General features: G+C 45.1%; 1 protein-coding gene across 1 annotated transcript in view; it reads right to left on the reverse strand.

The window, feature by feature from the left end:
- sgsm1a (small G protein signaling modulator 1a) overlaps positions 1-26,884 on the reverse strand; it is a 110,111-nt gene that overhangs the window by 75,886 nt on the left and 7,341 nt on the right. Inside the window, 1 exon segment of the mRNA XM_048611492.1 lies at positions 1,387-1,462. Within this exon segment, the coding sequence (XP_048467449.1) occupies positions 1,387-1,462 (76 nt within the window).

Here is a 26,884-nt window from a genome sequence, read left to right on the forward strand (position 1 = left end):
TGCAAATTCTGTTGTGTGACCCACCAAAATGTGAGGACAAAGTGACAAGAAGGATGGCGGCGACATTGATGGTGGCAATGGTGATGACCCTCAGCCCCTGCCTTAACAACAGAGCAACCTCAAAACCTCCTCCCCCATCAAGTCACCTTGCCACTTTTTCAAAGTAAGGTGTTAAATTTACTTTTGTTTCATTATTAAATATGAATTAAACATTTATTCAAACTGTCATATCCTTTGTGTTAGTCTTTTGAGTGATTTTCTTTGCCCCTAACCTCACTTTTCCCATTGGCCCCGTTATTTCTATAACGCTATGTTGCGCAGGAACCTAACTATCACGTTATAGCAGAACCAACTGTAATTGCCAACACAGTGAACCACAACACTAAACAATAGCCAAAAACAAGTGATTTGCTTCTGACACACATCACTGAAATGAACAAGAATAGATTCATCATTTTGAGTGTCGAATGTCTGTTGAAAGCGGCACATTCAGCCATATTTGCACTCACTGTAGCTTCACACTGTTAACTCCTCAGCCAAGCAGATCTCTGAGCCTGCAGCTCCTCTCATGCTGAGGAGGATTACTATTGCAGCATAACATAAATCAGGAGGTTAACACAAACCCTTCTCACAACAGTCAAATTCCAGCTCACCATTTCCCATTGGTGGGCGAAGAATTTGCTGAGTGTCAAAATGTGTGTCACAATGACAGGAAGAATCAACAAGCAAAGGATCAAATCTTTGTCCGTCCGGGACAAAACAAGTCCCATCAACATCTACAGCGTTCACTCCCTTCACTGGAGCAGCGTGTGCTATCTACAAGCTGCACTGCAGCAACTCACCAAGGCTCCTCGGACAACACCTCACAAAGCCATAACCTCTGACATTAAGAAAGACACGGGCAACAGATAGATGGGAAATTCACCTCCTTCAAGCTCCCCTCCAAGCCACACACTATCGTTAACCTGGAGATTGATCATCATATCTTGAGTGTCACTGGGTCAAAATCCCCCCTAACAGCTTTGACAGTGTTCCAACATCCCATGGACTCCAGTACTTCAAAAAGGCAACTCACCTCTACCTTTTCAAGGTGCATTAGGGATGGGCAATGAATGTTGAAATTACCAGAGACACCAGCCCCCACTAACAACAGAAGGCTTCTTTCTCCCAGCCCCTGCACAAACATAGGAACAGGTGTAGGCCAATCAGCCCCTCAAGTCTGTTGTGCCATTGAGCCAGATCAGGTTGATTTGTGGCCTAGCTCCGTACACCTGCTGTTGGCCCATATCCCTTAATACCTTCGCTTACTAACAAAACAACAACTGATTCAACATCCGCTGCCAACAAAGTACATCCATAAAACGCACCATTCACACTGAGACTTACCACAGAAGGAGATGATGTGGCTACTGTCCTCATGAACAAACTTTCTGGTCACCGCTTCCTCCATGATCTGCTTCACCTGCAAACACAAACATTGAAGATACCTCTGAATACCAGGAAATCTCGGAGGAGAGGAATATCATTCGGGGAGACAGGTGGCAAAGTCAAGAGGAGCAGAAGGGTGGGCTGCACACACCATTTCGCCTGAAAAGTATTTAGATATGAATTTGGTGAAGGTATCTCACAGGTATGGTGAAGCTATTTCAAATGTGACTAAGGCTCCAAAACCAAAAGGAACACTATACGAGATAACAAGGTGTAGTGCTGTGTTCATCCAGCTCTACACCTTGTTATCTCAGATTCGCCAGCATCTGCAGTTCCTACTATCTCTGGAACACTATATGACTTCATTCTGTACTGTACAATGAATACACAAGGCTTGTCTCCTGAACAACATACAATGTTCTATCAACTAAAAAAAAAACCCCACTAACCTGCACCCACTATCACAACATCACTACAGTAAGACTCCTCTATTCCATTCATATTATATTCATCTTGCTGATAGTGGGAATGATGATGATTGATGTCAACTCTGATGGTGAACCACCAAAGGGAAAGCCTCCTTAATGGAGGGATGCCAACTGCACTCGTAGCATCTTCACTGTCGCCTTAGTTACGAACATCTTAACTCAGTCTGGAACTCCGATGGCTCAATTCCACAACAGGCACTGGGGAAGGGAATCCACGGTTATGAGGAAAAGGCAGGAAAAGTTGCGTTGAGTATTATCAGATCAGCCAAGATCTCACTGAACTGCGGAGCAGGCTCCTTGAGGCCGAAAGGCCTACTTCTGCTCTTACTGGCACTTATACATTGGGGAGTGCCAGAAAGAGCAGGCAGTCAACATGTTAAATTGTCTTAATGACTGGAGAGACAGTGACCGAGATGCCCTGGGGATGGAGGCAGATTGGCACTAGGAACAGTGCCAGCAGCCCCACCTGCCAGTTTCCCCAGCTCGATCCCATCCCTTGGGGAAAGGTTGGCCAGGCAAGCAGGCCGATTAACTGGGCTTTCAGGCCAAATCCTGGAGGCCAACTGGGATTGTCCAGCCAGTCTCCAGATTCCCAGAAGCAACAGGGGTGTGCGGGTAGTGTGGTGGTGGCCGAGCTATGAACATTTAAACCTGGAGAATGGTGGAGAGAGGAAGATGTTTCCCCATTGGAGCTAATGTACCTGCTATGATATCCCGCCCACAGGCATCTGACTGGTCCTCCAGCTTCCAGAGTCACTGTCCTGGATCTGACAACAAACTTGTCTCCGAGCGAGAACTGTCTGTCCCCGGGGAAAGTCCTAGACAGTGACTGTTCTCCACACAATCACTGGCTTCTGAGCCTTGTTTGAGCCAAGCTATGGGGCACAGAGGGCCCCAGGGAAAATCCAGCCCAATAGTTCTGTGAAGAATCAGGAAAGCGTGCTTTAGAACAGTCACTCAACCCGAAACATTAACTCTGATTCTCTCCACACATACTGCCAGACCTGCTGAGCTTTTCCAGTAATTTCTAGTTTTGTCCCAGAAAAGAGTGCTGTTCCTCATTCAGCATATTTCTCTGAACTGAAGTTAGGCACTCCAGAACGCATGATGCAAAATTGTATTTGTTGAAGTTTGACTAGTTCACGTGTTTTTTTTGTGTCAAATGAACTCTGGGATTCCATCCCTATATCTTTCCATCTCTCTGCCTGTCTCAGTATTTCTCCACTTCTCCATCTTTGTCTCTCTACTTCTCCATCCTTCTGTCTCTCCACCTCTTCTTCTCTCCATTTCTCCACCTTTCGATCTCAGTCTTTCCATCCATCTGTCCATCTCTTCAGTCTCCACTTCTGCTTCTCCATCTTTCCATCTTTCGTTCCCTCCAACTCCTTCTCATTCCTTTTTAATAAAAAAAATGCTACCTGTCTGACCAAGCTATTTATCCTAATAAACTGTAGGAGGGATTAGGTCGTTCAAGCCATTTTGTGACTCTAATCTCAGTAGCGGTAGTGTGTACTATCTACAAGATGCACTGCAGAAATTCACCAAAGATCCTTGGACAGCACCTTCTAAACCCATGACCACTTCTAACTAGAAGGACAAGGGCAGCAGATATATGGGAATACCACCCCCTTCAAGTTTCCCTCCAAGCCACTCACCATCCTGAGTTTACTGTTGCTGAGTCAAAATCCTGGAATTCCCTCCCTAAGGGCATTGTAGGTCAACCCACAGCAGATGGACTGCGGTGGTTCAAGAAGGCAGCTCACCACCACCTTCTCAAGGGCAACTAGGGACGGGCAATAAACGCTGGCCCAGACAGCGACGCCCACATCCCACAAAGTGAATAATTTTAAAAGAAACCTTGTAATGATGCTTGGTGTGACATTTTCTTTGATAATATTTCTGTGACGCCCCTTGGGGATGTTTTGCTACATTAAAAGGTGCTAAATCAATGCAGGTTGTTGTTGTCAAGTGCAATCTGTTTGGAACAACACTCCACCATTCAGTGAAACCAAACCGCTCTGGGAACTCTGCCAGTCAGCAACAGCATCCATCTTTTCAACAAGTCTGTCGTCATTGCTCTACGCTCACTGACAAATGGGAACAGATTATAGGCAGCAAAGCATTTGAATACTCTGAAATGTCAGCAACTCTTTTCAATTTAATATCATCAGTTGGACTTGCGTGTACTAGAATATACAAGCTGGACATCCAGACTGTTTGCCAGTTGTGTCAGGTTTGCTGGAGTGATTTTTGCAATGCCGAGCCAGTTTTCCTGCTGCATCTTACCAAACCCGCTGCATTAATTGCCATTTCAGCCCCTGGTGACAAGTATCTTGTCCAATTTCCACCCCACCTTACCATTGTTCCTAGAACAACTCGCCACTCAGCTGGTATCCCAGAATTCATTGACATCCCCTCCACCGGCACCATCTTTAAAAGGCTATTGTGCACCCAGAGAGGCACCGCCCGTCTGGAATTCCCTGCATGGTTCCTGACGTTTGCTTACCACACGGCAGATGGGGAAGTCAAGGGCCTGCAGGTTTTCCTGGACGGGATAGGACTTGCTGTTCTCCCAGGACCAGCAGAGGAGGCCGTAACACCAGTCTGGTCTGAGGATTTCCCCACGGTCAGTGCAATCTCAGCATCTGGAGGAATGTCTTGTGCGGTGAGAATCTTCTCCTTCAGGGTAAGGACCGAGTCTTCTCCCCGATACCTCACACTCACTCAATCGCCATTACTGTACCCACCTCCACCCTGACTCATGCTCTACCAGTCTCAAGCCTGTCACACTTGCCCTCTCCCACCCCTCCCCCATCCTCTGACACCACTAACCCCGCATGCCCTCTGCACTGCCTACTCAGTCGCTCAGGACACCTCTCTGCTTGTACTAACTGTTAACCGCTGTGCCATCCTCACTTTCATCCCCTGTAATTTCTGCCTCTCCCTTATTCCAGAAGGAAGAAAGCCCACAGTAGGGCAGAAAGCATCCAGACACACGGTAGCCTGCCCAATATTGGTCTCCTCAGTCGCCATGTGGCGTGGTTTATGACTGAGCGAGCACAGCTTGGATTGGTGTCGCGGGCTGCCCCGGACTTACTGTGCCAGGAAGTCCTGAGCAAACTCTACCCTCCTCAAGTTGACCGAGAGCTGCTAACCACAGCCAGCTTCCTTATTTGGTGTCTGCACTAAACATTTTGGTATGACAGCAGTAACAGGAGGCTGGAGGAACACAGCAGGTCAGGCAGCAGAGGAGCAGGAAAGCTGACGTTTCGGGTTGGGACCCTTCTTCGGAGAAAAAAAAATTGACCCGAAACGTCAGCTTTCCTACTCCTCTGATGCTGCCTGGCCTGCTGTGTTCCTCCAGCTCCATGCTGGGTTATCTTAGAGATAGTAAGAACTGCCGATGCTGGAGTCTGAGTAAGAGGAGTCTGGTCTCTCTGGCTGAGGGGTCATGGCGCGAAATGGCAATGCAAGGGCAGGGATGTGTGAGCAACCCACGAGGCTCAGAGCAAGTGAGCGCTATGCCAGTTTGTGAAAAGCCTGGAGATGCAGTCAATGAGCAGGGCACTTGTTCCTGACCTCCCTCCACACACACACACACACACATACACAATATCCCTATTATAATAATTGTCAGTTCAGCCTGAAAGATGCAGCACTGAAGTGCAGAAACATCATGTAAGTGGATCGGAACCGTGCCACTGGGGACCCTCAGAGGCTGGTACATGTGTGTGGGTGTGGGGTGCCCATGGAGCACACCCTGAGATGGTAGTGCCAGTAACCAACATGGAGGCTCTTTTGGAGCTAGTGGCGAGTTAAACCCATCAAGAACCTGCCTTGTTCTTCCCAATGGCTAGTTTGTGGGGAGAGTTCGATAAGATTGCCACCCATGGAAAGTTAGGCTGTTAACAAGATGCTTAAGAAGCAATGGGGTGTATCAACTGGGAACTCACCTCTGGCTTTTGAGAAAAGCAAACAAGAGGCAGTGAGATTATCTCAACGTTCAGAATGCCTCACTTAACACTTGTCTGATTCTACTGCTCATCTCATCCTCAGAGCCTGACAAAATTCCACCCGATATACATTAATACATAGGGCCTTTGCAGATAGAAACAATATGTACACTGACTGCACTTGCTTCAACCTAACAATACATATGACATCCATTCTCTGATTTGTCACTTTGGTCAACATATGACTGATCGGAGTCAACTTACCTAGTTTAAATGTAGACAATGATTGGCAGTCATCAGCTGGTGCATTCTGCATGTCAATACCTCTACCAATCACAGCCCTATTTGCCAACCACTCAGCACTCTCCTCTCAAAAAGTATACAATGGTGTGATCTGTCAATTGGTCTTTCAGGTGAGTTGGTCCTGAAGGGAGGAAGGTGAAAAGCTAACACAAAATATACCTTTACTTTTTCAGGATAGACTCAGAAAACTCACGTGGCCTCCATCACATTGGTATCTGACAGGAACTATCAAAATACGGAAAACGTGGAGACACTTTTCTGCCTAATTACAGGAACCTCCAAATACCAACCTGAGTATCAGTGATCAGGCATGCACACTGGTTTAGTCATTCACTACGTGATAACAGGATTATCCCAGTCAAGCCAGATTCTGCTCCTACCAGTCTTTCACTTGCGAAGTTTGCAGCAAGACATCGCTGAACACTGACCAGAATGAAGAGCCCACTCTGCTCCCCATTATACTTTTCCGTCTGTCCTTTCCTCACCCTAAGGGACAACACAACCACCACAACACATCTACAGAACGCATGAGAATTCCAGCTTTTATGCTCAATGGTCGTGTCATTCAGCAAAGCTTTTCCTTGGCTCTTCTTCCACAGCAACACTAACAACCCGAAGAATTAGGAACTGTTCTTTTTTTAAAAAACTCTTTCATGGGAGGTGCGTATCACTGACGAGGCCAACATTTATTGCTAATTTCCAATCACTCAGAAGGTAGTTCAGAGCCAACCACATTGCTGCGAGTCTGGAGTCACATGTAGGCCAGACCGGATAAGGGTGGCAGATTTCCTTCCCTAAAGGATATCAATATTCGAGGCTCTGAAGAACAAAGACAATGCATGCACAGAAATCTTTACTATCATTACAGATTTTACAACATGAAAATTTAACCTTAACTTGGAAGGGGAAGAGTAAAGAGATTAGAACTAGAATTAGAATTATGTTTTATTGTCACATATGCTCAAGTACAGAAATGCACGAGTACAATAAATAGCATACAGAGTTACAATTCTCCTGCATCATCTTAGATACAAAAACCAGGAAAAAAAAAGTAGAAATACAAAAAAAAGACAAGAAGAAAGGAGGGAAGCATCCAGATCTAAACATCTTATCGCCATAAATGGAGTTTATCTCCCTCCCTTAAGCTTTGAGTCGGTGCTGTTGCCTCTGCAGGTCCTTGGAACCCACTCAGTTCCGTTGCTGTCACTGCGGAATCCTGGGACATGCCACCCCTACCCTCACTGCTGCCATTCTGCTCTCGCTGATGCCCTGCTGCAGACGCCACAAAATGCAAAAAGAAAAAAAAGCAAAGCTAAAAGGAAAAGAAAGAAAACAGCAGCCCAAACAAAGACATCGTTTAGATTAAGTTACTTCACTAGACGGGTTTTTTTTCTGATAAACTGTTAACGGTTTCATGGTCATCATTAGAGTCAATTCTGGACGCTTAAATTAATTCAAATTGCATGTGCCATGGTGGGATTCAAACCTCCATCTCTGGATTAATAGTCTGGATAATACCACTTTTTAATAAGGAGACAAAGTAAAAAACAGAAGACTTATAGGAACAATGACAACAACATGAAAGATTACACCCACGAGGAGTGATTAAACTGACTAGGAATCTGTTATTCAGGTAAGAGAACACAGTGGGTCGACCTGATAAATGTATTAAATCTTTTGAAAGGGATTTGATTTTGTACACATTGAGAAGATACTTTCAGTGTTGAGCAAAGCCATAAGGAAAAGGCACGAACATGAATAAACATAATCAGGAATTCAGGAGAAATGTATCAGAGAGCGGCAGAAAATGGAAAGTATGGCCATGAGGAGCAACACGAGGGTGGAGGAAGTAGGCTATGTTGATGGAAGTCTGGCGATGGCGTGGGGAGAAGTGGGTACATGAAGATGATGTGGGGAAGCTTAGGTGGAGGATAAACACCTGCATGGATCAGTTGGGCCGAATGGTCTACTCTGAGCTGTTTAAGACCATGTAACCATTTAGATGCAGTGGAAGAGAGAGCAAATATCTCGATGGGGAAAGGAGCAGTGACAAACTACCATGAGTAAAATCGGAAGTCAATTTCGACTTGCTCGCAAGCGAGAAATTCTATCAGGTTGTCAGAACCAGTCATTCCATTTGTACACTCCCATAATAGCTTTTCAGATGGCAAGAAAAGGATTAAAAACGTGTATCTCACAATGGTTCAAGATTGATTGCTCACTGCAGAATGGTATTTGTTTGTATCTATCGGCATTTTGAAGAATGATAAATGACAATGGATGAAGAGCAGTGCGTAGGTCAAACTAGATCACTTTTTCAATGAGGCGGCTGTCACAATAGGCTAAATGATGATCTTCTCAACATCCAATCCAAACAGGGCTCTGCTGATTTATTTGCTCCGGGTTAAAGGGTGACGATGTTGCGGAAGGGGGACATTTATCGGGATGCATTATCCCCCAAGCCCAACCGCTTCGGTTTCTCACTGAGCCAGCACTGGGCTGCGTCCACTCGCACCACTGTGTAACAACCCACAGTCCTCTCCCGGTAAACACTCCCCCAACCCCACCGCCTGATAAGACAGCAAGGACAGAGGGGCCGTCACAGAGGACAAAGGGACAGTTACAGAGGTCAGAGCGCAGTCAGAGGACAGTGGGGCAGTATCAGAGGACCTCAGTTGTGACTTTGTCTATTGCCATTGCACTGCTGTAAGAGGGGTGCAAACCTGATGAGAAAGATCCTGGCATGGAGTTGGAGCAGAAATAGAAAGGGAGCCTGAAGGTGACAAAACACTCCAGTATTTGGAAAGGGAAGGGAGGCTGGAGTTGGGAACTGTAATTTGCAAGGATAGTGCAGCTGTCACATTTGAGCGAGATGCTTCCAGATTGGAAGATTTCTTTTACTTCAGGCTCTAAACAGATTCCATGTAACTAAAGTGAATGAATTTTACTGTGAATTATTTGCTTTTATTTTCTAATTATTTCCACTTAACACTTATAAATACTGTTTCCGCAACATTTTTAATCTTGTGAATCCACCAGATACAAGTCATAGTCATAGAGTCCTACAGCATAGAAACAGACCCTTCGGTCCAACCAGTCCATGCCAAACATAATCCCAAACTAAGGAAGTCCCACCTGCCTGCTCCTGGCCCACATCCCTCCAAAACTTTTCCTATTCCTGTACTTATCCAAATGTCTTCTAGTTGTTGTAACTTTACCCACATCCACCACTTCCTCTGGAAGTTTATTATACACACGAACCACCCTCGTATTTTTTAAATCTCTCTCTTCTCACCTTAAAAATGTGCCCCCTTGTCTTCAAATCCCCCATCCTAGGAGAAAGACAACCACCATTAGTTGTATATATACCCCTCATTATTTTATAAACGTCTATGAAGTTGCCTCTCAACCTCCTAAGCTGGAGTGAAAAAGTCCCAGCCTATCCAGCCTTTCTTTATAACTCGAACCTTCCATACCCAGCTCTCTCCTCGTAAATCTCTTCTGAACCCTCTCCAGTTTAGTTATATCCTTGCTATAACTGGGCAACCAGAACTGGATACATTATTCAGAAAAGGCCTCACCATCGTCCTGTACAACCTCAACATGACTTCCCAACTCCTAATACCCAAAGGACTGAGCAATGAAGGCAAGCGTGCCAAATGCCTTTTTAACCACCCTGTCTACATGTATGCGATGCAAACTTGAAAGAATTATATATTTGCACCCCTAGGTCCCCCTGTTCTACAACACTACCCCAGTCCCTACCATTAATTCTACAAGCCCCACCCTTGTTTGTTGTACCAAAAAATGCAATACTTCGCATTTATCCAGAATGAGCTCCATCTGCCATTTTTCAGCCCATTGACCCATTTGAAGTATTTTTATTTGCAACTTGCTATTAACTTAAATGACAGAATAACGGAAGGCTTCAAAATGCTGGAAAAAATAAACACTAACTGCAGTTGTCAATATTTTCACAAGAGTTTTTATGAATGTTCTGATCTCACAGTAAATGTATCTCGGACCCACAGAATCCGTTCTCCCCTTTAGAAGGGTTTAATCTGACCAATGGAAAGTATATGTACCCATTTGCAGGCAGCTCAGATTGCTTTTCTCAGCTGTCTGACCTACTTTTACGGTTGCTTTTGAGTTGTCACAGCTTTTGCTAGTTTTCAGTCACCATGGATACCCACACAGGAATCAAACAGCAAATCAAGACAGGATAGATAATGTCTGTGTTAATGGAATGATTTCTGTGCTATTGCCTCCTCCTTCCTCCTAAATGGGATCTGATCAGCCTGGTTTACAGTAGTCCTTGCAGGGGGCCAGAGGTCAGCTCAAGATCCTGGCTGCCTCTCACCTTCATTATAGTCACACCAGGACTGTAATGGGTTCACTTTTACAAACTGGGAACCAGAGTCAGTCTTAGATCCCCTTGCTCTGCCACTCAATAAGATTCAGGCTGATATGCAATGCCCGATTTCCTGAATTATTTAAGAAGTCAAAAATCTATCTACCTATTCAACCCTGGATATACTCGATGACTGAGGACCCATAGGCCTTTGAGGTAGAGAATTCCAACAACTCCCTATCTCCTTGAATGAAGACATTTCACATTTGTTCAGTGCTTTATGAGCAACCTCTTAGCTTGAGACTATGACCCCCAGTTGTAGACTAATCTTGTACATTCTTCTCCTCGTGTCCAGTGACCCACAAAGGTGAACAAAGCATGTTCTTATGTCTGTTCTCCAGCTGGTTTTCCCTGCTAGCGTTATACCTTGCTGCAGTAGACATGGCTCACTCTTATGGCTAAATATAGACCTCCTGGAAGTTGATTCATAACCTGCTTTTTCCTGTGGTACAAACACACCTTCCTTGGGGACATAGGGTCCTGGAGGGGCTCAATCACAGAGTTTCTGGCTTAGAGGCAGACACACTACCCACTGCACTAGAAATCCTCCGCAGGCAGGGAAAACACCTTTTTGTGGTCATTTTCCATCTGACCTTATGTGGCCATTCATCAGCGAACCGCTGCTGAAATTCATCTACTGTGACCGAAGGTGTTGCAACATTTCTACTTCCCTGTATCTGTGTTCAACAAGTCCCTCTTGGTGGAAAAGAGTAATATTAAAGAGGGCATTTTTGACAGTGAATTTACAACGGTTAAAGGTTGAGGAAAAGAATCTTTCCTAGAAGCGGTGGCATTTGTGGAAAGCGGAGACGATTTTTTGAAACAAAAAAAAAGGTAAAGGTTAATAAAAAGTGAATCAATCTCAATCCAGTTCCCCTTGTTAATTATCCTGGAGAAGAAGAGAATTAGATAAAGTCGGCTCCAGAGATGCAACCTGTGGCTGCTCAGGGAGAAAAATCGACATTGATATCATACATTTCATGGCCCCAGCAGCTTTCAGCCTGTTAACTATATTCCAGTGCAAGTGTAGTGGCTGTTGCAATTTAGGAAGTGCGACAACCAATTTGTCCACAGCAAGTTCCTGCAACCAGCAGTGCGAAAATGGGCAGATCATCTGCTTTTTGTGATCTTTCAGAAGTCCCGCTATTAGGCCGTGCTCTGACTTTGTGACACTGCAATAACATGTCCTGCACTAAACCGACCGACTAAGGAGGCCAGATTTCCTTCCCTAAATGGCGTCTGCCAACCAGACAAATTTTTAACAACAATTGTTTCACAGTGACCCTCACCAGCTTTCTTGTGGTAGATTAAAACAAAGTACTGCAGACAAAACAAACACACAAAATGCTGGTGAAACTCAGCGGGTCAGGCAGCATTTGTAAAAACAGAAACCGAGCAGACGTTTCTAGTCCACTGCGACTCCTTTGGAGCCGAAAAACGTTGGATAATGCCTGGGAAGCTCGGACTGTTCCCATTGGAGGCTGCAAGAATTCCGAAAGCAGGCACATCAACCAAAACCACCCCCCCCCCCACCAACCAGCCCCCAATTGCAGGAGCATTTTGAAAAGTTTCCAAGAGTTTCGGTAAGGCTTGAAAAGGACAAGACATTGTCTTGGATCATTTACCCAAGAAAAAATTTTAACTATAAAAGGAAAAATACTGCAAATATCAGAAATCTGAAAGAAACACAGCTAATGCAGATCTGGCAGCAGTTCTGGAGAGAGAAACAGAAGTAAAATGTTTTGCATGGTTCTGACTTTTCTTCAGAATTGGTTTTGCCTTGAAGCGTGAACTCTGTTTCTCTCTCCACAGACGCTGCTGGCCTCCTGAGTTATAGAGTCACAGAGTCCTATAGCACGGAGACAGGCCCTTTGGCCCAAACTGGTCCGTGCCGACCAAAATGTCCATCCACGCTAAGCCCATTTCCAAGTTTCTGCTGCGTTTTCTGTGTTTGTTTTGTCTCTCTTGATGGGCTGATCCTGCTGCCAAAGGGCTATGATACACACCACAGAGTTGCTAACTAGTGAAGATCTGAATTCAAAAAGTCATAACTCTGAAGTTTGCAATGCTGGAACTGCATCTTTCCTGGAATGAATTCAGATGGGAAAGAACTTGCTGGCGAGCATAATTCCCAGGATTACCTGAACTATGGAAACAACCTAGAATAGCCACAAATTAAAACAAAATAGCTGCAAGACTCGCAACAAGAAATATGCAGTTTTATTGCGATTTGGGACATCCTGAAATCCATCTAATGTTCATCTTCCAGTTATTCCTAAAGAATTGAAGGAAAGATTTCAAGTCCAACAAAGACAGGGACTGTTTACTTAGCGAAATGCGCGCCGATTATACCCCTCCTACTGCACAGTGACATAGTTGTGAGGACAATCAACAGAAAAGTTCAAATAGAGGCTGCTCCCACCTCATAACACACCAATAAAACAGTCTGTATAGCTCAGAATTTACACCCTTTGTGCAGAGTCTCTAACAAAAATATTCTTGTGCATTGTTTGAAAAAGGCCGCCCACATTTTGAATCACTGTACAATCATGCCTGCACATTGCACTGCTGCCGCTTTCTTTCTTAAAAGTACCCTTCGCACACATCTAATTAAACTGCATCTCTGAACGGGTGTAGCATCACTATCCCTTAGAACTAACAGCTTATCACTTAAGAACAGATGTTTTTCCCCAGAATCACAGCCATTTTCCCCTCAACAATTATCACTACAGACTGGCTGCCCATTTTGGCACTACTGTTTATGGAATCCTGCTGTGCACAATTTGGCTGCTGTGCTTCCAAGATGACAACGGTGACCACACTTCGAAACCGACTTTGTTGGCTGTAAGATGCTTTCAAACAACCTGAAGCGGTGAAGATGCACTGCCTCCTGACATACCCGAGATACAGAGGACAACATCAGAACTGAACCTGCAGCTGCAGTTAACTAACAACGCTTGGGACATGCTGTTTTGAATTTAGCCAAGCAATCTGAACCAGACACTTAAATACCAAAGACCAATTAAATTTAAACTAATGGTTTTGACAACACAGGACCAATCCTATTGTAAGAAATTGATATGTCATCAAGAGTATAAGAGAAGGGGCAGTTGGGCAGAGACAGAAGAACTAACTGCCATCTGCCAGAGTTAACCACTCTCAGCTCTCGAGAGAGAATCGCTGGTTCTCAGTCTTCTAAGTCTTGGAGAAAGCACCACCTGAAGAAAAAAAGGTACCCACGGCACACCTAATGAACATTCCTGACAGAAGAATCAACGGAGAAGGCCTTCCAGATGAACGAACTGATGGAGAAGACACAGAACATTCTGGAAGACAAGTAACCTGGCTGTAATTTTGAGAGACCAAATTCTACTTTTCAAAAAAATTTTATAAGTGGGAATGGTATTTATTGGAACAGTATATCATTACGATCTTGTTTTATTTGGGAATAGTTAGTAGTTAGAAGGGGTTTATTCGGTTTGTTAATAATTTAGTTAATTTGTTCACTGTTAAGAGTTAGATAAATAAAGAGTTACTTGTGGATTGTAAAGTGAGCGTCAGGGATTTATGTTATTTAACCACTAAAAGATGCTGAAAGGCAGGTTACACCACATTTCATACTCCTACAATTACAGGTTGAGGTGTTCCTCTTTGGGTGTTTCAAGTGTAGTGCACAGAGAGGGGTCAACCTCCGCTTTGTAAAAATGTAATGTTATTTCAACAACCGATGAAATTGATAAACCATTCAACATACACTACGGCCAGTTAAAGGGTAAACTAAGCCTCTATCCATTAGATTACAGCTTTCCAACTTCGCTTTCAGGAATCCACTGCTGAGCGTTAGGCTCTCCAAACTTTATTATAGCTGTTAGCAGGTTCATGGATCCTCCACCCTATGCTCAAATTTAAACACAGATAATCTGCTCAATATTCATTTCCGTCAGACTGAGGTATTAAAATGGTCTTAAGGATCTCACAGAAGTGAGTCTGTGTAATTGACACATGTGAAGTTCTCAGAGTCCAGGCACATTGGCAGGAAGAGAGAGACAAGGTTTCCGTGGTTTTTGATGTTTACAGTGTGACTGGCTAGGAACTGATATCTAACATAATTCTGAGGATGATTGTTCCAGAGTCACAGTCCTGCTGCAGGAGTCACTCATAGATCATAGATCATAGAATCCCTACAGTTTGGAAACAGGCCCTTCGGCCCAACAAGTCCACAGCGAACCTCAGAGCATCCCACCCAGATCCATCCCCTAAAATTCAGAACAGAACCTCAGAAAAGGCATCTCTGAAAGGGAGGACACAATGACAGATTTACAGAACACTGCCATTAGCAAACCATTAGCCAAATGCTTGCTGCAAGTTATTGATGAGATTAAAGCTAAAATATACAATTAGTTGAACTTGGTTTAGAAAGGGCATGTCCATAATTGGAGGGGAGATGGCAAAAGGTGTTTGTCTGCTCCTTTTCATGTCACCACAGTAACTGACTGAGACAACCCTCAGGCCTTGATTGCTTGAAATTGGTCATTTGGAACATTTCAACTCAAACTAACTCGACCATTGACCCTCTGAAATAACTTCACAGAGGCTGATATTCCGTCACCAACTCACCCTTTATTACACAGGCAGCTCGGAGTCAGTTCCTCAAGTGAGGAGAATCCCTGAGACTCCTGTTTATATCAGTCAGCCAGGGCTTCCTGATTGGTCCAGGTTAACAGCCACAATCAAGGATCTTATTCATCAAGATCCACCTACACGCTCACATCCCACCAGCATCTACCTACTCTACTCATCCCTACAAACCCACTCATCGCCATTCCCATCACCTGCCCCTCACCCCCACTCGCCTGCAACCACCCCACTCACATCCACCTATTCTACCCAGTTGCCAGCACCCATTCCAACAAATCCCTCCACAGATTAAAACCCAGACTCTGCCCGTCCAGCAAGTCAGGAATTCTCTGATGTGAATCTGGAAAGACAACCAAGCTCCCACTCAATTATCAATCGAATAACCATGTCTCTGTGATAGATACAGCATCTGCACTGAGCAATATCACAACAAAGCTGCTCCATCAATAGTACGAGACAGAATTATATTCTTGAAGTGCTGCTTAATTTAGTCTCCACTGAGTCACTCTTGAAAAACCTGCACTGACAATTCACAATCAATGTGACATACAAAGTCTTATTTTTCCCTCTGTGACTTATATACGACAAGCCTCTGATTCAGTATCGCCTCTCAGGAAGCCGGGTGGGGGGGTCCTACAGCATACAGTAATGGCTCTGAAATAGTTCAGGTTGATGCTATATTAAGCTCCACCCAGTCTGATGATATAACACGGATGCCAAATACCATGTGGTCCTGATGGAGACAGATGTGCCATCTCTGGCTTGTGACAGTCTTCACCATTATGCCTAACTAGTCAAATGGACATTATACCTTCATTTTTCAGCATCAGAGGGAGAGGCGACAGCGAGGACCAGGGGGCTGCCGGGAATATATTTGGGCAGCGGCTGAACCCGAGACACTAAACGTGTAGTGTCTCCCACCCGCCCTCCTCCTGTAACCAAAAAAAAAGGACTCTGTGGTGTGCCGGTAAGGTAAGGTTTTTATACTTTTTCTATTTCTTCTGTATTGTGTAATTGGTTAAAAATTTACTTTCTTTTTTTATTTATCTATTAATTGGTTATTTGAAAAGGCCATAGCAGAGAAGTATTAGAAAGTATTTAACTCATAAATTGAGATAAAGTAATAAAGTAATTAACTAAGTAGAGATGGCTGGGCAGGTGATGTGCTGCAGCTGTATGATGTGGGAGCTGGCTGATCCCATTGTGAACGGCAGTGACCACATCTGCAGCAAGTGTTGGTTGCTGGAAGAACTCCGGCTCAAGGTTGAAGATCTGGAATCTGAGCTTCAAACACTGCGGCACATCCAGGAGGGGGAGAGTTACTTGGTGCTTTGTTTCAGGAGGCAGTCACACCTGGTAGATTAAGTAATTCAAATTCAGTTAGTGATCAGGGGCAACAGGGTGTGACTGCAAGTGAGGCAGGTAGGGGGATCCTGAGTTCAGGAGTGGAGGAGCCTCAGCTTTTGACCTTATCCAACAGGTACGAGATACTTGCTCCCTGTGTGGATAAGGAAAAGGGCTGCGGGGAGGATGAGCCAGCTCATCATGGCACCATGGTGCAGAAGGCCATTCAAGAGGGGAGAGCAAAAAGACAAGTGGTAGCTATAGGGGATTCTATAGTTAGGGGGATAGTTAGTATCCTTTGCAAGCCAGATTGGGAGTCCCGCATGGTGTGTTGCCTGCCCGGTGCCAGGGTGCAGGACATCTCTGACCGGCTTGAAAGGATATTGGAGCAGGAGGGGGAGGATCCAGTTGTTGTGGTCCACGTTGGGACTAACAACATAGGCAAGGCTAGAATGGAGGACCTGTTTGGGGATTATCAAGCACTAGAAACGAAATTAAGGAACAGGTCCTCGAGGATAATCTCCTCGAGGATGGTCACGACTGGGAGTTAAATATCCAAGGGTACCAGACTATTCGGAAGGACAGACAGGAAGGTAAGGGAGGTGGTGTAGCTCTGATATTTAAGGACGACATCAGGGCGGTGCTGAGAGATGATATAGGTTCTATGGAGAATGACGTTGAATCCATTTGGGTAGAAATTAGAAATTCTAAGAGGAAAAAGTCACTGATAGGCGTAGTCTATAGGCCACCAAATAATAACGTCACATTGGGGCAGGCAATAAACAAAGAAATAACTAATGCCTGTAAAAATGGTACGGCAATTATCATGGGGGATTTTAATCTACATGTAGATTGGTCAAACCAGCTCGGTCAGGGTAGCCTTGAGGAGGAGTTCGTGGAGTGTATCTGCGATAGTTTTCTTGAACAGTATGTAATGGAACTGACGAGGGAGCAAGCTATCCTAGATCTGGTCCTGTGTAATGAGACAGGAATAATTAATGACCTCATAGTGAGGGATCCTTTTGGAAGTAGTGATCACAGTATGGTTGAATTTAGAATACAGATGGAGAGTGTGAAGATAAAATCCAATACCAGGGTCCTGTGCTTGAACAAGGGGAACTACAATAGAATGAGGGAGGACTTGGCTAAAGTAGACCGGAAACAAAGATTTTATGGTGGGACAGTTGATGAGCAGTGGAGGACTTTCAAATCAATTTTTCGAAGTGCTCAGCAAAAGTATATTCCAGTGAAAAGGAAGGACTGTAAGAAAAGGGGTAATCTGCCATGGGTGTCTAAAGAAATAAGGGAGGCTATCAAATTGAAAGAGAAGGCATACAAAGTGGCCAAAAACAGCATGAAACTAGAAGATTGGGAAAACTTTAAAAGGTCAACAGAAAGCCACAAAAAGAGCTATAAAGAAAAGTAAGATAGAACATGAGAAAAAACTAGCACAGAATATAAAGACAGATAGCAGAAGTTTCTATAAATATATAAAACGAAAAAGAGTGGCTAAAGTAAACATTGGCCCTTTAGAGCATGAGAAGGGGAATTAAGTTATGGGATATGATGAAATGGCCGAAGCTTTGAACAGGTATTTTGTATCGGTCTTCACAGTGGAGGACACTAATAACATGCCAGTAATAGACAAAGAGATGAAGGTAGGTGAGGACCTGGAAACAATCATTATTACAGAAGAGGTAGTGTTGGACAAGCTAATGGAGCTAAGGATTGATAAGTCTCCTGGCCCTGATGGAATGCATCCCAGGGTACTAAAAGAGATGGCGGGAGAAATAGCAGGTGCACTGGCGGTAATTTTCCAAAATTCGCTGGACTCTGGGGCAGTCCCAGCAGATTGGAAAACAGCAAATGTGACGCCACTGTTTAAAAAGGGAAGTAGACAAAAGATGGGGAATTATAGACCGGTTAGCTTAACCTCTGTAGTGGGGAAGATGCTCGAGTCTATTATCAAGGAAGAAATAGCAAGGCATCTTGATAGAAATTGTCTCGTTGGGCAGACGCAGCATGGGCTCATGAAGGGCACGTCATGCTTGACAAATCTTTTGGAATTCTATGAAGACATTACGAGCAAGTTGGACAATGGGGACCCAGTGGATGTGGTGTACCTAGATTTCCAAAAGGCCTTCGACAAGGTGCCACACAAGAGGCTACTGCATAAGATAAGGATGCATTGCGTTAAGGGTAAAGTATTAGCATGGATAGAGGATTGGTTGACTAACAGGAAACAAAGAGTGGGGATAAATGAGTGCTATTCTAGCTGGCAGCCAGTGACTAGTGGTGTGCCTCAGGGATCGGTGTTGGGACTGCAATTATTTACAATTTATATAGATGACTTGGAGCTGGGGACCACGTGTAGGGTGTCAAAGTTTGCAGATGACACTAAGATGAGTGGCAGAGCAAAGTGTGCAGAGGACTGTGAAACTTTGCAGAGGAACATAGATACATTGAGTGAGTGGGCAAAGGTCTGGCAGATGGAATACAGTGTAAATAAATGTGAAGTCATACATTTTGGTAGGAGTAATAGTAAAAAGGATTATTACTTGAATGGTAAAAAGTTGCAGCATGCTGCTATGCAGAGGGACCTGGGTGTCCTTGTGCATGAATCACAGAAAGTAGGTCTGCAAGTACAACAAGTAATTAGGAAGGCAAATGGAATTTTGTCCTTCATTGCTAAAGGGATTGAGATTAAAAGCAGAGAGGTTATGTTGCAGCTGTACAAGGTGCTGGTGAGGCCACACCTGGAGTACTGTGCGCAGTTTTGGTCTCCTTACTTGAGAAAGGACGTACTGGCACTGGAGGGGGTGCAAAGGAGGTTCACTAGGTTGATTCCAGAGTTGAGGGGGTTGGCTTATGAGGAGAGACTGAGTAGATTGGGATTATATTCATTGGAATTCAGAAGATTGAGGGGGGATCTTATAGAAACATATAAAATTATGAAGGGAATAGATAAGATAGAAGTAGAGAGGATGCTTCCACTGGCAGGTGAAGCTAGGACAAGAGGGCATAGCCTCAAGATTAGAGGGAGCAGATTTAGGACTGAATTGAGAAGGAACTTCTTCACCCAGAGGGTTGTTAATCTATGGAATTCCTTGCCCAGTGAAGTAGTTGACGCTACTTCAGTAAACGTTTTTAAAGATAAGGTAGATATTTTTTTGAACAATAAAGGAATTAAGGGATACGGTGAGAACGCGGGTAAGTGGATCTGAGTCCACGAAAAGATCAGCCGTGATCTTAATGAATGGCAGAGCAGGCTCGAAGGGCCAGACGGCCTACTCCTGCTGCTAGTTCTTATGTTCTTTGTACCTATTCTTACCATGCAATAAACTTGCTGTGTAAGACAAGTGCCTCTTCATATTAAGACCCAATAATAGTTTATTCTGCCCTGTTGCTAATTAGATAGGCTCTTAAGGCTCTGCACAGAAAATGAAGGTTGCCTTTAGAGATCAGTAGGCACTACAAGAGCTGGATGCATCATTACCCCGGGCCAATGTTATTTCAATTTGGTAAGTTTCCATTACTTTCTGTAAGTTTCTGTTGGCCAATGGTTTGTATTTTCAGTAGAGTGCTCCAGGGTAGGAGGAGTGGTGAGATATTGGCATGATCTCACTGATTTTAAGTGTGCTTAAAAGAGCAGTAAAGGAAGATTGATGGGCTCATGTGGTGCAGTGGGGTAGTGTCCCTACTTCTGAGTCAGGAGGCCCAGGGTCGAGTCCCACTTGCTCCAAAGATGTGTAGAAACATTTCTGAACAGATTGATTAAAGATATCTAAAAACAGAAGGGTTGGGGCAGCAAATTCCCCAAGCACAAACCGCCAGTGGTTGGTACCACAACATAAGACCGGGAGCAGGGCAAGTTGATTAGGTGGATAAGAAAAAGCACATGGTTTAGTTGAAGCACAGAATATAAGAGCGAGGAGTTTGTGCTGGAACTGTACCCAACACCAGTCACACCAGCTTGGTGCAACATAAGGTCCTGGTCATCATTTTACAGGAAGGATGGAATTGTACTGGACAAGGTGCACTGGAAATTTACAAGGATGTTTCCAGGATGGGAAAATTATAGCCGTGAGGAAAGACTGGACAGATTGGGGCCATTTTCCTTTGAATACATGAGGCTTAGAGGGGCCTTAATTGAAATGAAAAGAATTATCAATGGCCTAGGTCCAGTAAATAGAGATGATTGATCTATTTACTTTAGCAGGGAGATCAAAACCCCTGGGCATAGGTTAAAAGTAATTGGGCAAAAGCATTAGGCAGGAGATGGGGGAAATCTTTTGATGTGGAGGGTGGAGCCCTCTGCTGGGAAGACTGGCAGAAGCAGAACCTCTCAGTCACAAGGACTATGATCTCTAATGGAAATGATGGAGGGTTGCAGACCAGAACGAGGCTGGATAGCTCTTCATCGACTCACACGGACAAGATTGGAAACTTCCTCTAACAGATGCTGCAGTTGGGCCTGCTTTTTATCATGTAAAAACACTGAAATTTCAATGATTTGGTAACGGACATGAATCTGAAGTAAGCAGAACTATGAAACATCACTATAATGACAACAACAGAGAGGAGTGATGGAAGAAATTCTAGCATGGTGAACATTTGGGGTCAGATTTCCCATGGAGTGCTGAACGTAGCCACTGCTGAGGCTGACTGGAGACAATATTTCCCCCGTCACCTCCCCCAGCCCTACAACTGCCACCCAGTGTCCTGCAGAGATAGTGGAAATAGCATGGGGTGGGGAAATGTGGAGAGTATGTTGCTCTTGGGCCAGGGAGCTAATGGAGGATCTTTGGAAGGGGGAAAACAGGGGATTGAAGATGCAATTCCCAGGCGGATTCACACCGAATGCCACCCCCGCTCCTCGTTTTTTTACGCCGCAAGTGAGATCTGCAAAACTTAATGCCATGCACGGACGGATGCTGAAATATCTGGCAATGTGAGGGTGAAGGCACAATGCCCAGTGGGCACTCAGACTCACTGGAAAGTGTTCTTGTGCAGGCATCAGGACCAGGTTCAGTGGCGATGTCCCTATTGGTTGAATCATGTGCTATTGATAATTCCTCCGATCACACAGGGCAGGTGTGCACATTGCTGACCTCTTAGATTTATTCTGCAGGCATGGGATGGGATCCCAGTTCTTGCTCTTAAACTGCAGGAAGCAATAGGCAGAAAAGTCGGCAAATAGAAAGGCTCAAGATTGCCACTAGCACAAAGCAACAATAAATTAAAATCCAGTTTCTCTAAGGGCCTCATTAATAACTTGTAGTCTCATTTAGATGGAATGTTGCCTGACTTGCATTCAATCTGCAATTGAAAAAAAACTATAAATATTTAATTCCTTCGTTTGGCTCATTCTTCAATGACCACCTACAGAGCTATTTCTGTCAATTATTCCCATGCTATTTCAATGACCTGGCTTTGTAGCGACCAGCACGATTCGCGGCTGGGGAACTAAAGTATCTGCGTGCATCTGTTAGCTGTCAATCTTCAATCTCCTGCTCCCCCAACTCCCCATCACCCCCCCCCCCCCCCCAAACCACACACACACACACACACACACACACACACAGTGGCCATATCAAGTCAAGCCAAGTCGCCACAGGGCTGCTCTCTCATTACTGAGGGACAACTGGTGGTGGTTTAACCCGAGGGTCAGCTGGCCTCAGGCGAGGGGAAAAGGTTGAGAAGGAGAGTCCTTCACGGCAACCTCAACTTGCGATGGAAGCTGAACCCATGTTGTTGGCATCACACTGCTTCGCAAACCAACTGAGCTAAAGTGACCCGCAGTACCTGAGAAATGAGTGCTTCCTTCCATACTCATTGGCTCAGCTGTTAATGCCGCTACTTGATCTGCCAATGAGGTGTGCAGCAACAGCCCAGCCTCAATCCCTTCCCAGAGTTAGCTTCTCTGATCTCATCCAAGAATTCCCTCCCTGAACCTCACTCCTTCTCTCGCTTCCTTTAAGACATTCCCAGAAAAGCCAGCCTTTACTTGCCTGTCCTAAAGTCAAGGGGTAGTGCCTGTGCCTGTGAGTCAAATGGTCCAAGGCTCAAGTCCCATCCCTGGGATGGGCAAGGGGATGTGTTCAGAATTTGACCAAACAGGCAGAGTATAAACTTGTACATGTTGACCGACAGCGAGGAGTGTGTGCACGAGAGGTCCTGGATTAGCCAAGTGAAGGAAAGAACATTGGAGCCTCCTCCTACATCCAGCACGTCCCAGAGCCCCTGGCCACAACGTGTCTGGAAAGGTGTATGTTGCTATGGCAACTCGGCCTACACAGGTGGCCAGTTGGTTGGGTGGCCAGATTGATGTCAATACCACGGAGTTCAACGCCCATTCTGGCTGGGATGGATTTGGGATTTACTTCCTGCCCTGATGCTAACCGTAACGGAGAATGAGATCATGGCATGGTGAGTCAGATCTACCCACAGGCAGAGAACTCAAGAGGAATACCACCTTATATGGCTCACTGCCATATCTTAACGGGTAAACATTCCTGAAAAGTACCTTTAGGATGTTGCAATGCACAGAGGATGCTCCACAAGGGCGAAACAAAACAGAAGTTGCTGGAAATGCTCAGCAGGTCTGGTAGCATCTGTGAAGGAAAAACACAGAGTTAACGTTTCGGGTCCGGTGACCCCTCCTCAGAACTGAAGAAGGGTCCATAAACGCGAGCCGCTCTTGTTGGAGTTGGAGAAAGGTCATAGCTCATTCCAATAGCCATTGGCTCAGAAGGGTCTAGGCCCGAAACGTCAGCCTTCCTGCTCCTCTGATGCTGCTTGGCCTGCTGTGCTCATCCAGCTCTACACCTTGTTATCTCAGATTCTCCAGCATCTGCAGTTCCTACTATCTCAGGGTCAAACTAGAGTCTGACTGCTCCTAGTCCACCATCAAGGCAATGAACAGAAGGACAGGCAGCAAGGAACATACAAGAGGCTGAGCGAGATATGGCGCCCTTCCGTTTAGAGAACACCATCCAAACCCTCAGCTCAGCAAGAATATCCCCTGAATGTGAACATTCGCCGTTCCAAAATTAGCCCTCTTTCTTCATTCTTCTTTCTCGAAGCTCCCAATCGATTCTGAAGAGGGAGCGCCAGACTTTTCCTGTTTGGCTCATCCAGATGTCTGTTCTTTTATTCGACAGGCTCAGCGCAAACTGTCAGATCCCCTCGTGGGGCCACCAGATTTAAACAGCAACCCATGCAGCTACAACGGTTTCCCGACAGGATCGCTGATGCTCCCGATGCGAACTGGAGCAGGATCAACGGCACAAATCACTGGGGCAGGTGGAGGAAGTGGTCTATCAAACATACAGCACCCTGAGCTTTTTAAGTACGGCCAGAGAGTACAAAAACAAGGACACTGTGATAAACCTGTGCGAAACACTGTTCCCACCTCAACTGAAGCATGGATCTAATTCAGAATACCCTGCAAGAATGGGAACCTGCAGACGGGATTCCGGGGAATGGATCACAGATCATTGAACCCCTACGGTGTGGAAACAGGCCCTTCGGCCCAACACATCCACACCGCCCCGCCTAAGAGCATCCCACCCAGACCCATCCTCATGTAACCCACCTAATATACACATCCCTGAACACTACAGGCAATTTAGCATGGCCAATCCACCTAGCCTGCACGTCTTTGGACTGTGGGAGGAAACCGGAGCACCCGGAGGAAGCCCACGAGTACACAGGGAGGATGTGCAAACTCCACACAAACAGTTGCCCGAGGGTGGAATCAAACGTGGGTCCCTGGCGCTGTGAGGCAGCAGTGCTAACCGCTGAGCCACTGTGCTGTAGGGATGTAGGGAGGCTGTTCTCCTTGTAGAAGTGAAGACTGAGAGGCGATTTAAAGAGGGATGTTCCAAATGACAAGAGACCTGGTCACAGCAGGTAGCAGAAACCGTCCCCCTTTTTGGCCAAAGATTGGTGTCTTCCAGTTCTCAATGTAAGGTGAATGGCAAAAGAAGCGCCAGTGACAGGAAGAAAATGTTTTTACCCAGTGAGTGGTTAGGATCAGGAACGCACAACCTACACGCTTGTAGGACAGGGGTCACTGGCTGGTAGGCACTTATTGCCTATCCCTAGTTGTCCTTGATAAGGTGCCACTTTGCCGTAGGTAAATGCCACGTTTTGACCCTGGTCAGACCACATCTGAAAGACTGTGAGCAGTTCGGGGCACCACACCTCAGATCAGATATTCTGTCCTTGGAGGGAGTGCAGTGCAGATATACATCCAAATGATACCTGGACTCTAAGGATTAAGATGGAAGGTGAGAGACTGCAACTTCAGAAGAAAATAGTTTGAAGTCAAACTGTTGTTCCTCTCGATCCTATTCGGTGAATGTGAAATAGAAAGCGGTTAATGGTTGGCCCCTTAGCCATAAGTGATGAGCAATTATTTCTTCCAAAAGGAACTGCAACCGAGCAAGAGGCAAACGCCTTAACAAGAGGAGAAAAGGCACAAATTTTTCAAAACAGAAGCCAAACCAGATACAGCAAACGCATGCTTCAAATGATAAATTCTTTCAAAACCATGGCTGCCCTCAGCAAACTAAATATTTCCTCCCGTATTTTGACTCTTCTGATATGAGGGCCTCCATTATACTGTCACATGGATGCTGTGGGCATCATCTTCCACAGGTTGCCATGGCAACTTCCAGCGGCCTCAGCTGCACAGTCCACCCACTGGGGTTGGTAATGGCCCCTGCTTATAAAACAGGAGCAGGAATGGAAAGCACTTAAAATGCTCTAAAACAAACCACACCAAAGAGAGCTTCTAAAACCTTTTACCACCTCCATCCTGTACAATTATGGCTTGGCCACTTCACACCTCTGTGACTCCCCTCTGACCATCCATTATTCACTTAGCACCATTCTGCACTTGTACTTTTCTGGGAGTGCTTAAACTGCTTCCTCCCCACGGTGAGAACATCAACCACACATTATTGTAAATGGACATCACTCCTGATGGAAGGCTAATGAGAGGGAAGCAGCCTCTCTGACTTTCCCTTTTACAGAACCGCAGCAACATTACCACTTGTCACATAAAACCTTGGCATTGTTCTGAGCCCGTTAGGTCCATAGTTCCTTGAAATTTGTATCACAGGAGACAGGGTGGTTAAGAAGGCGTTGAGCACACTTGCCTTCATTGCACAGACCACCAAGTATAGGAGTTGGGACATCATGTTGAGGTTGTACAGAACGTTGGCAAAGACACCTCTGGAGTGCTGTGTACAATTCTGGTCACCCTGCTGCAAGAAGGATATTATTAAATTGGAGAGGGTACAGAAAATATTTACAAGGATGTTACCGGGACGGAAGGGTTTGAGTTGTAAGGAGAGGCTGGATAGGCTGGGAATCTTTTCCTTGCAGCATAGGAGGTTGAGAAATGACCTTATAGAGGTTTATAAATTCATGACAGGAAAAGATAAGGTGAATAGCAAAGGTCTTCTCCCTAGGGTTTTTGGGGGCGGCGGGGGGTAAGTGTTCAAAACTAGAGGGCATAATGTTAAGGTGAGAGGAGAAAGATTTAAAAAGGACCTGAGGGGCAACATTATTCCACACAACACAGGGTTGCGCATATATGGAATGAACAGATGCAGGTAAGGCACAAAATTTAAAAGACATTTGGACAGGTACATGGATGGGAAAGGTTTAGAGGGACATGGGCCTAACGCAGGCAAGTGGGACTTGTTTAGTTTGGGAAACCTGGAGCTCAGCAGAGTTAATTTTCAAATCCAGTAACTCTTCTTCACAACCCATACTGGACTCGAAACATTAATGTTTCTCTCTCCATAGATGCTGCCAGACCCAGTAAATTTCTCCAGCACTCTCTGTCACGGAGGAGGAAGTTGAAACAAACAATGTTCTGGGCAGCATCTGCTTCCTTTGTAAAGGCAGATTTTGAAGGCATCTGTTTCAGGTCAAGGCAATTACAGTCAGATTACCACAAAATAGGCGCAGGATGGTGAGAAAATATCTTGGACATTCAGATCCACAGAACCTCATGACTTATATAGAGTCAGGTCGATGAATGCAAATAACTTTACTCTTGACCATTTTTTTCCTTGGATTTGACTGACAACTAAGTCCTCCATGACAGAACAGATGAAGGAGAACAGCCCAATATTCTCTCTCCAAAACCGGTCTAAGGAGAAACTCAGGAATATGTTGTGCATTTCTCCATTCCTCACCAGACACACGTCTCAAAAGGCCACCAGTGATGGACCAGGCACATTCACACAGCCTGCGACTAACCAGGGCACTGAGCATGTGAAGTTAACAGTAGTTGAAGT

Source organism: Rhincodon typus, chromosome 24, assembly GCF_021869965.1.
Source record: "Rhincodon typus isolate 14 chromosome 24, sRhiTyp1.1, whole genome shotgun sequence".
Lineage (NCBI taxonomy): Eukaryota > Metazoa > Chordata > Chondrichthyes > Orectolobiformes > Rhincodontidae > Rhincodon > Rhincodon typus.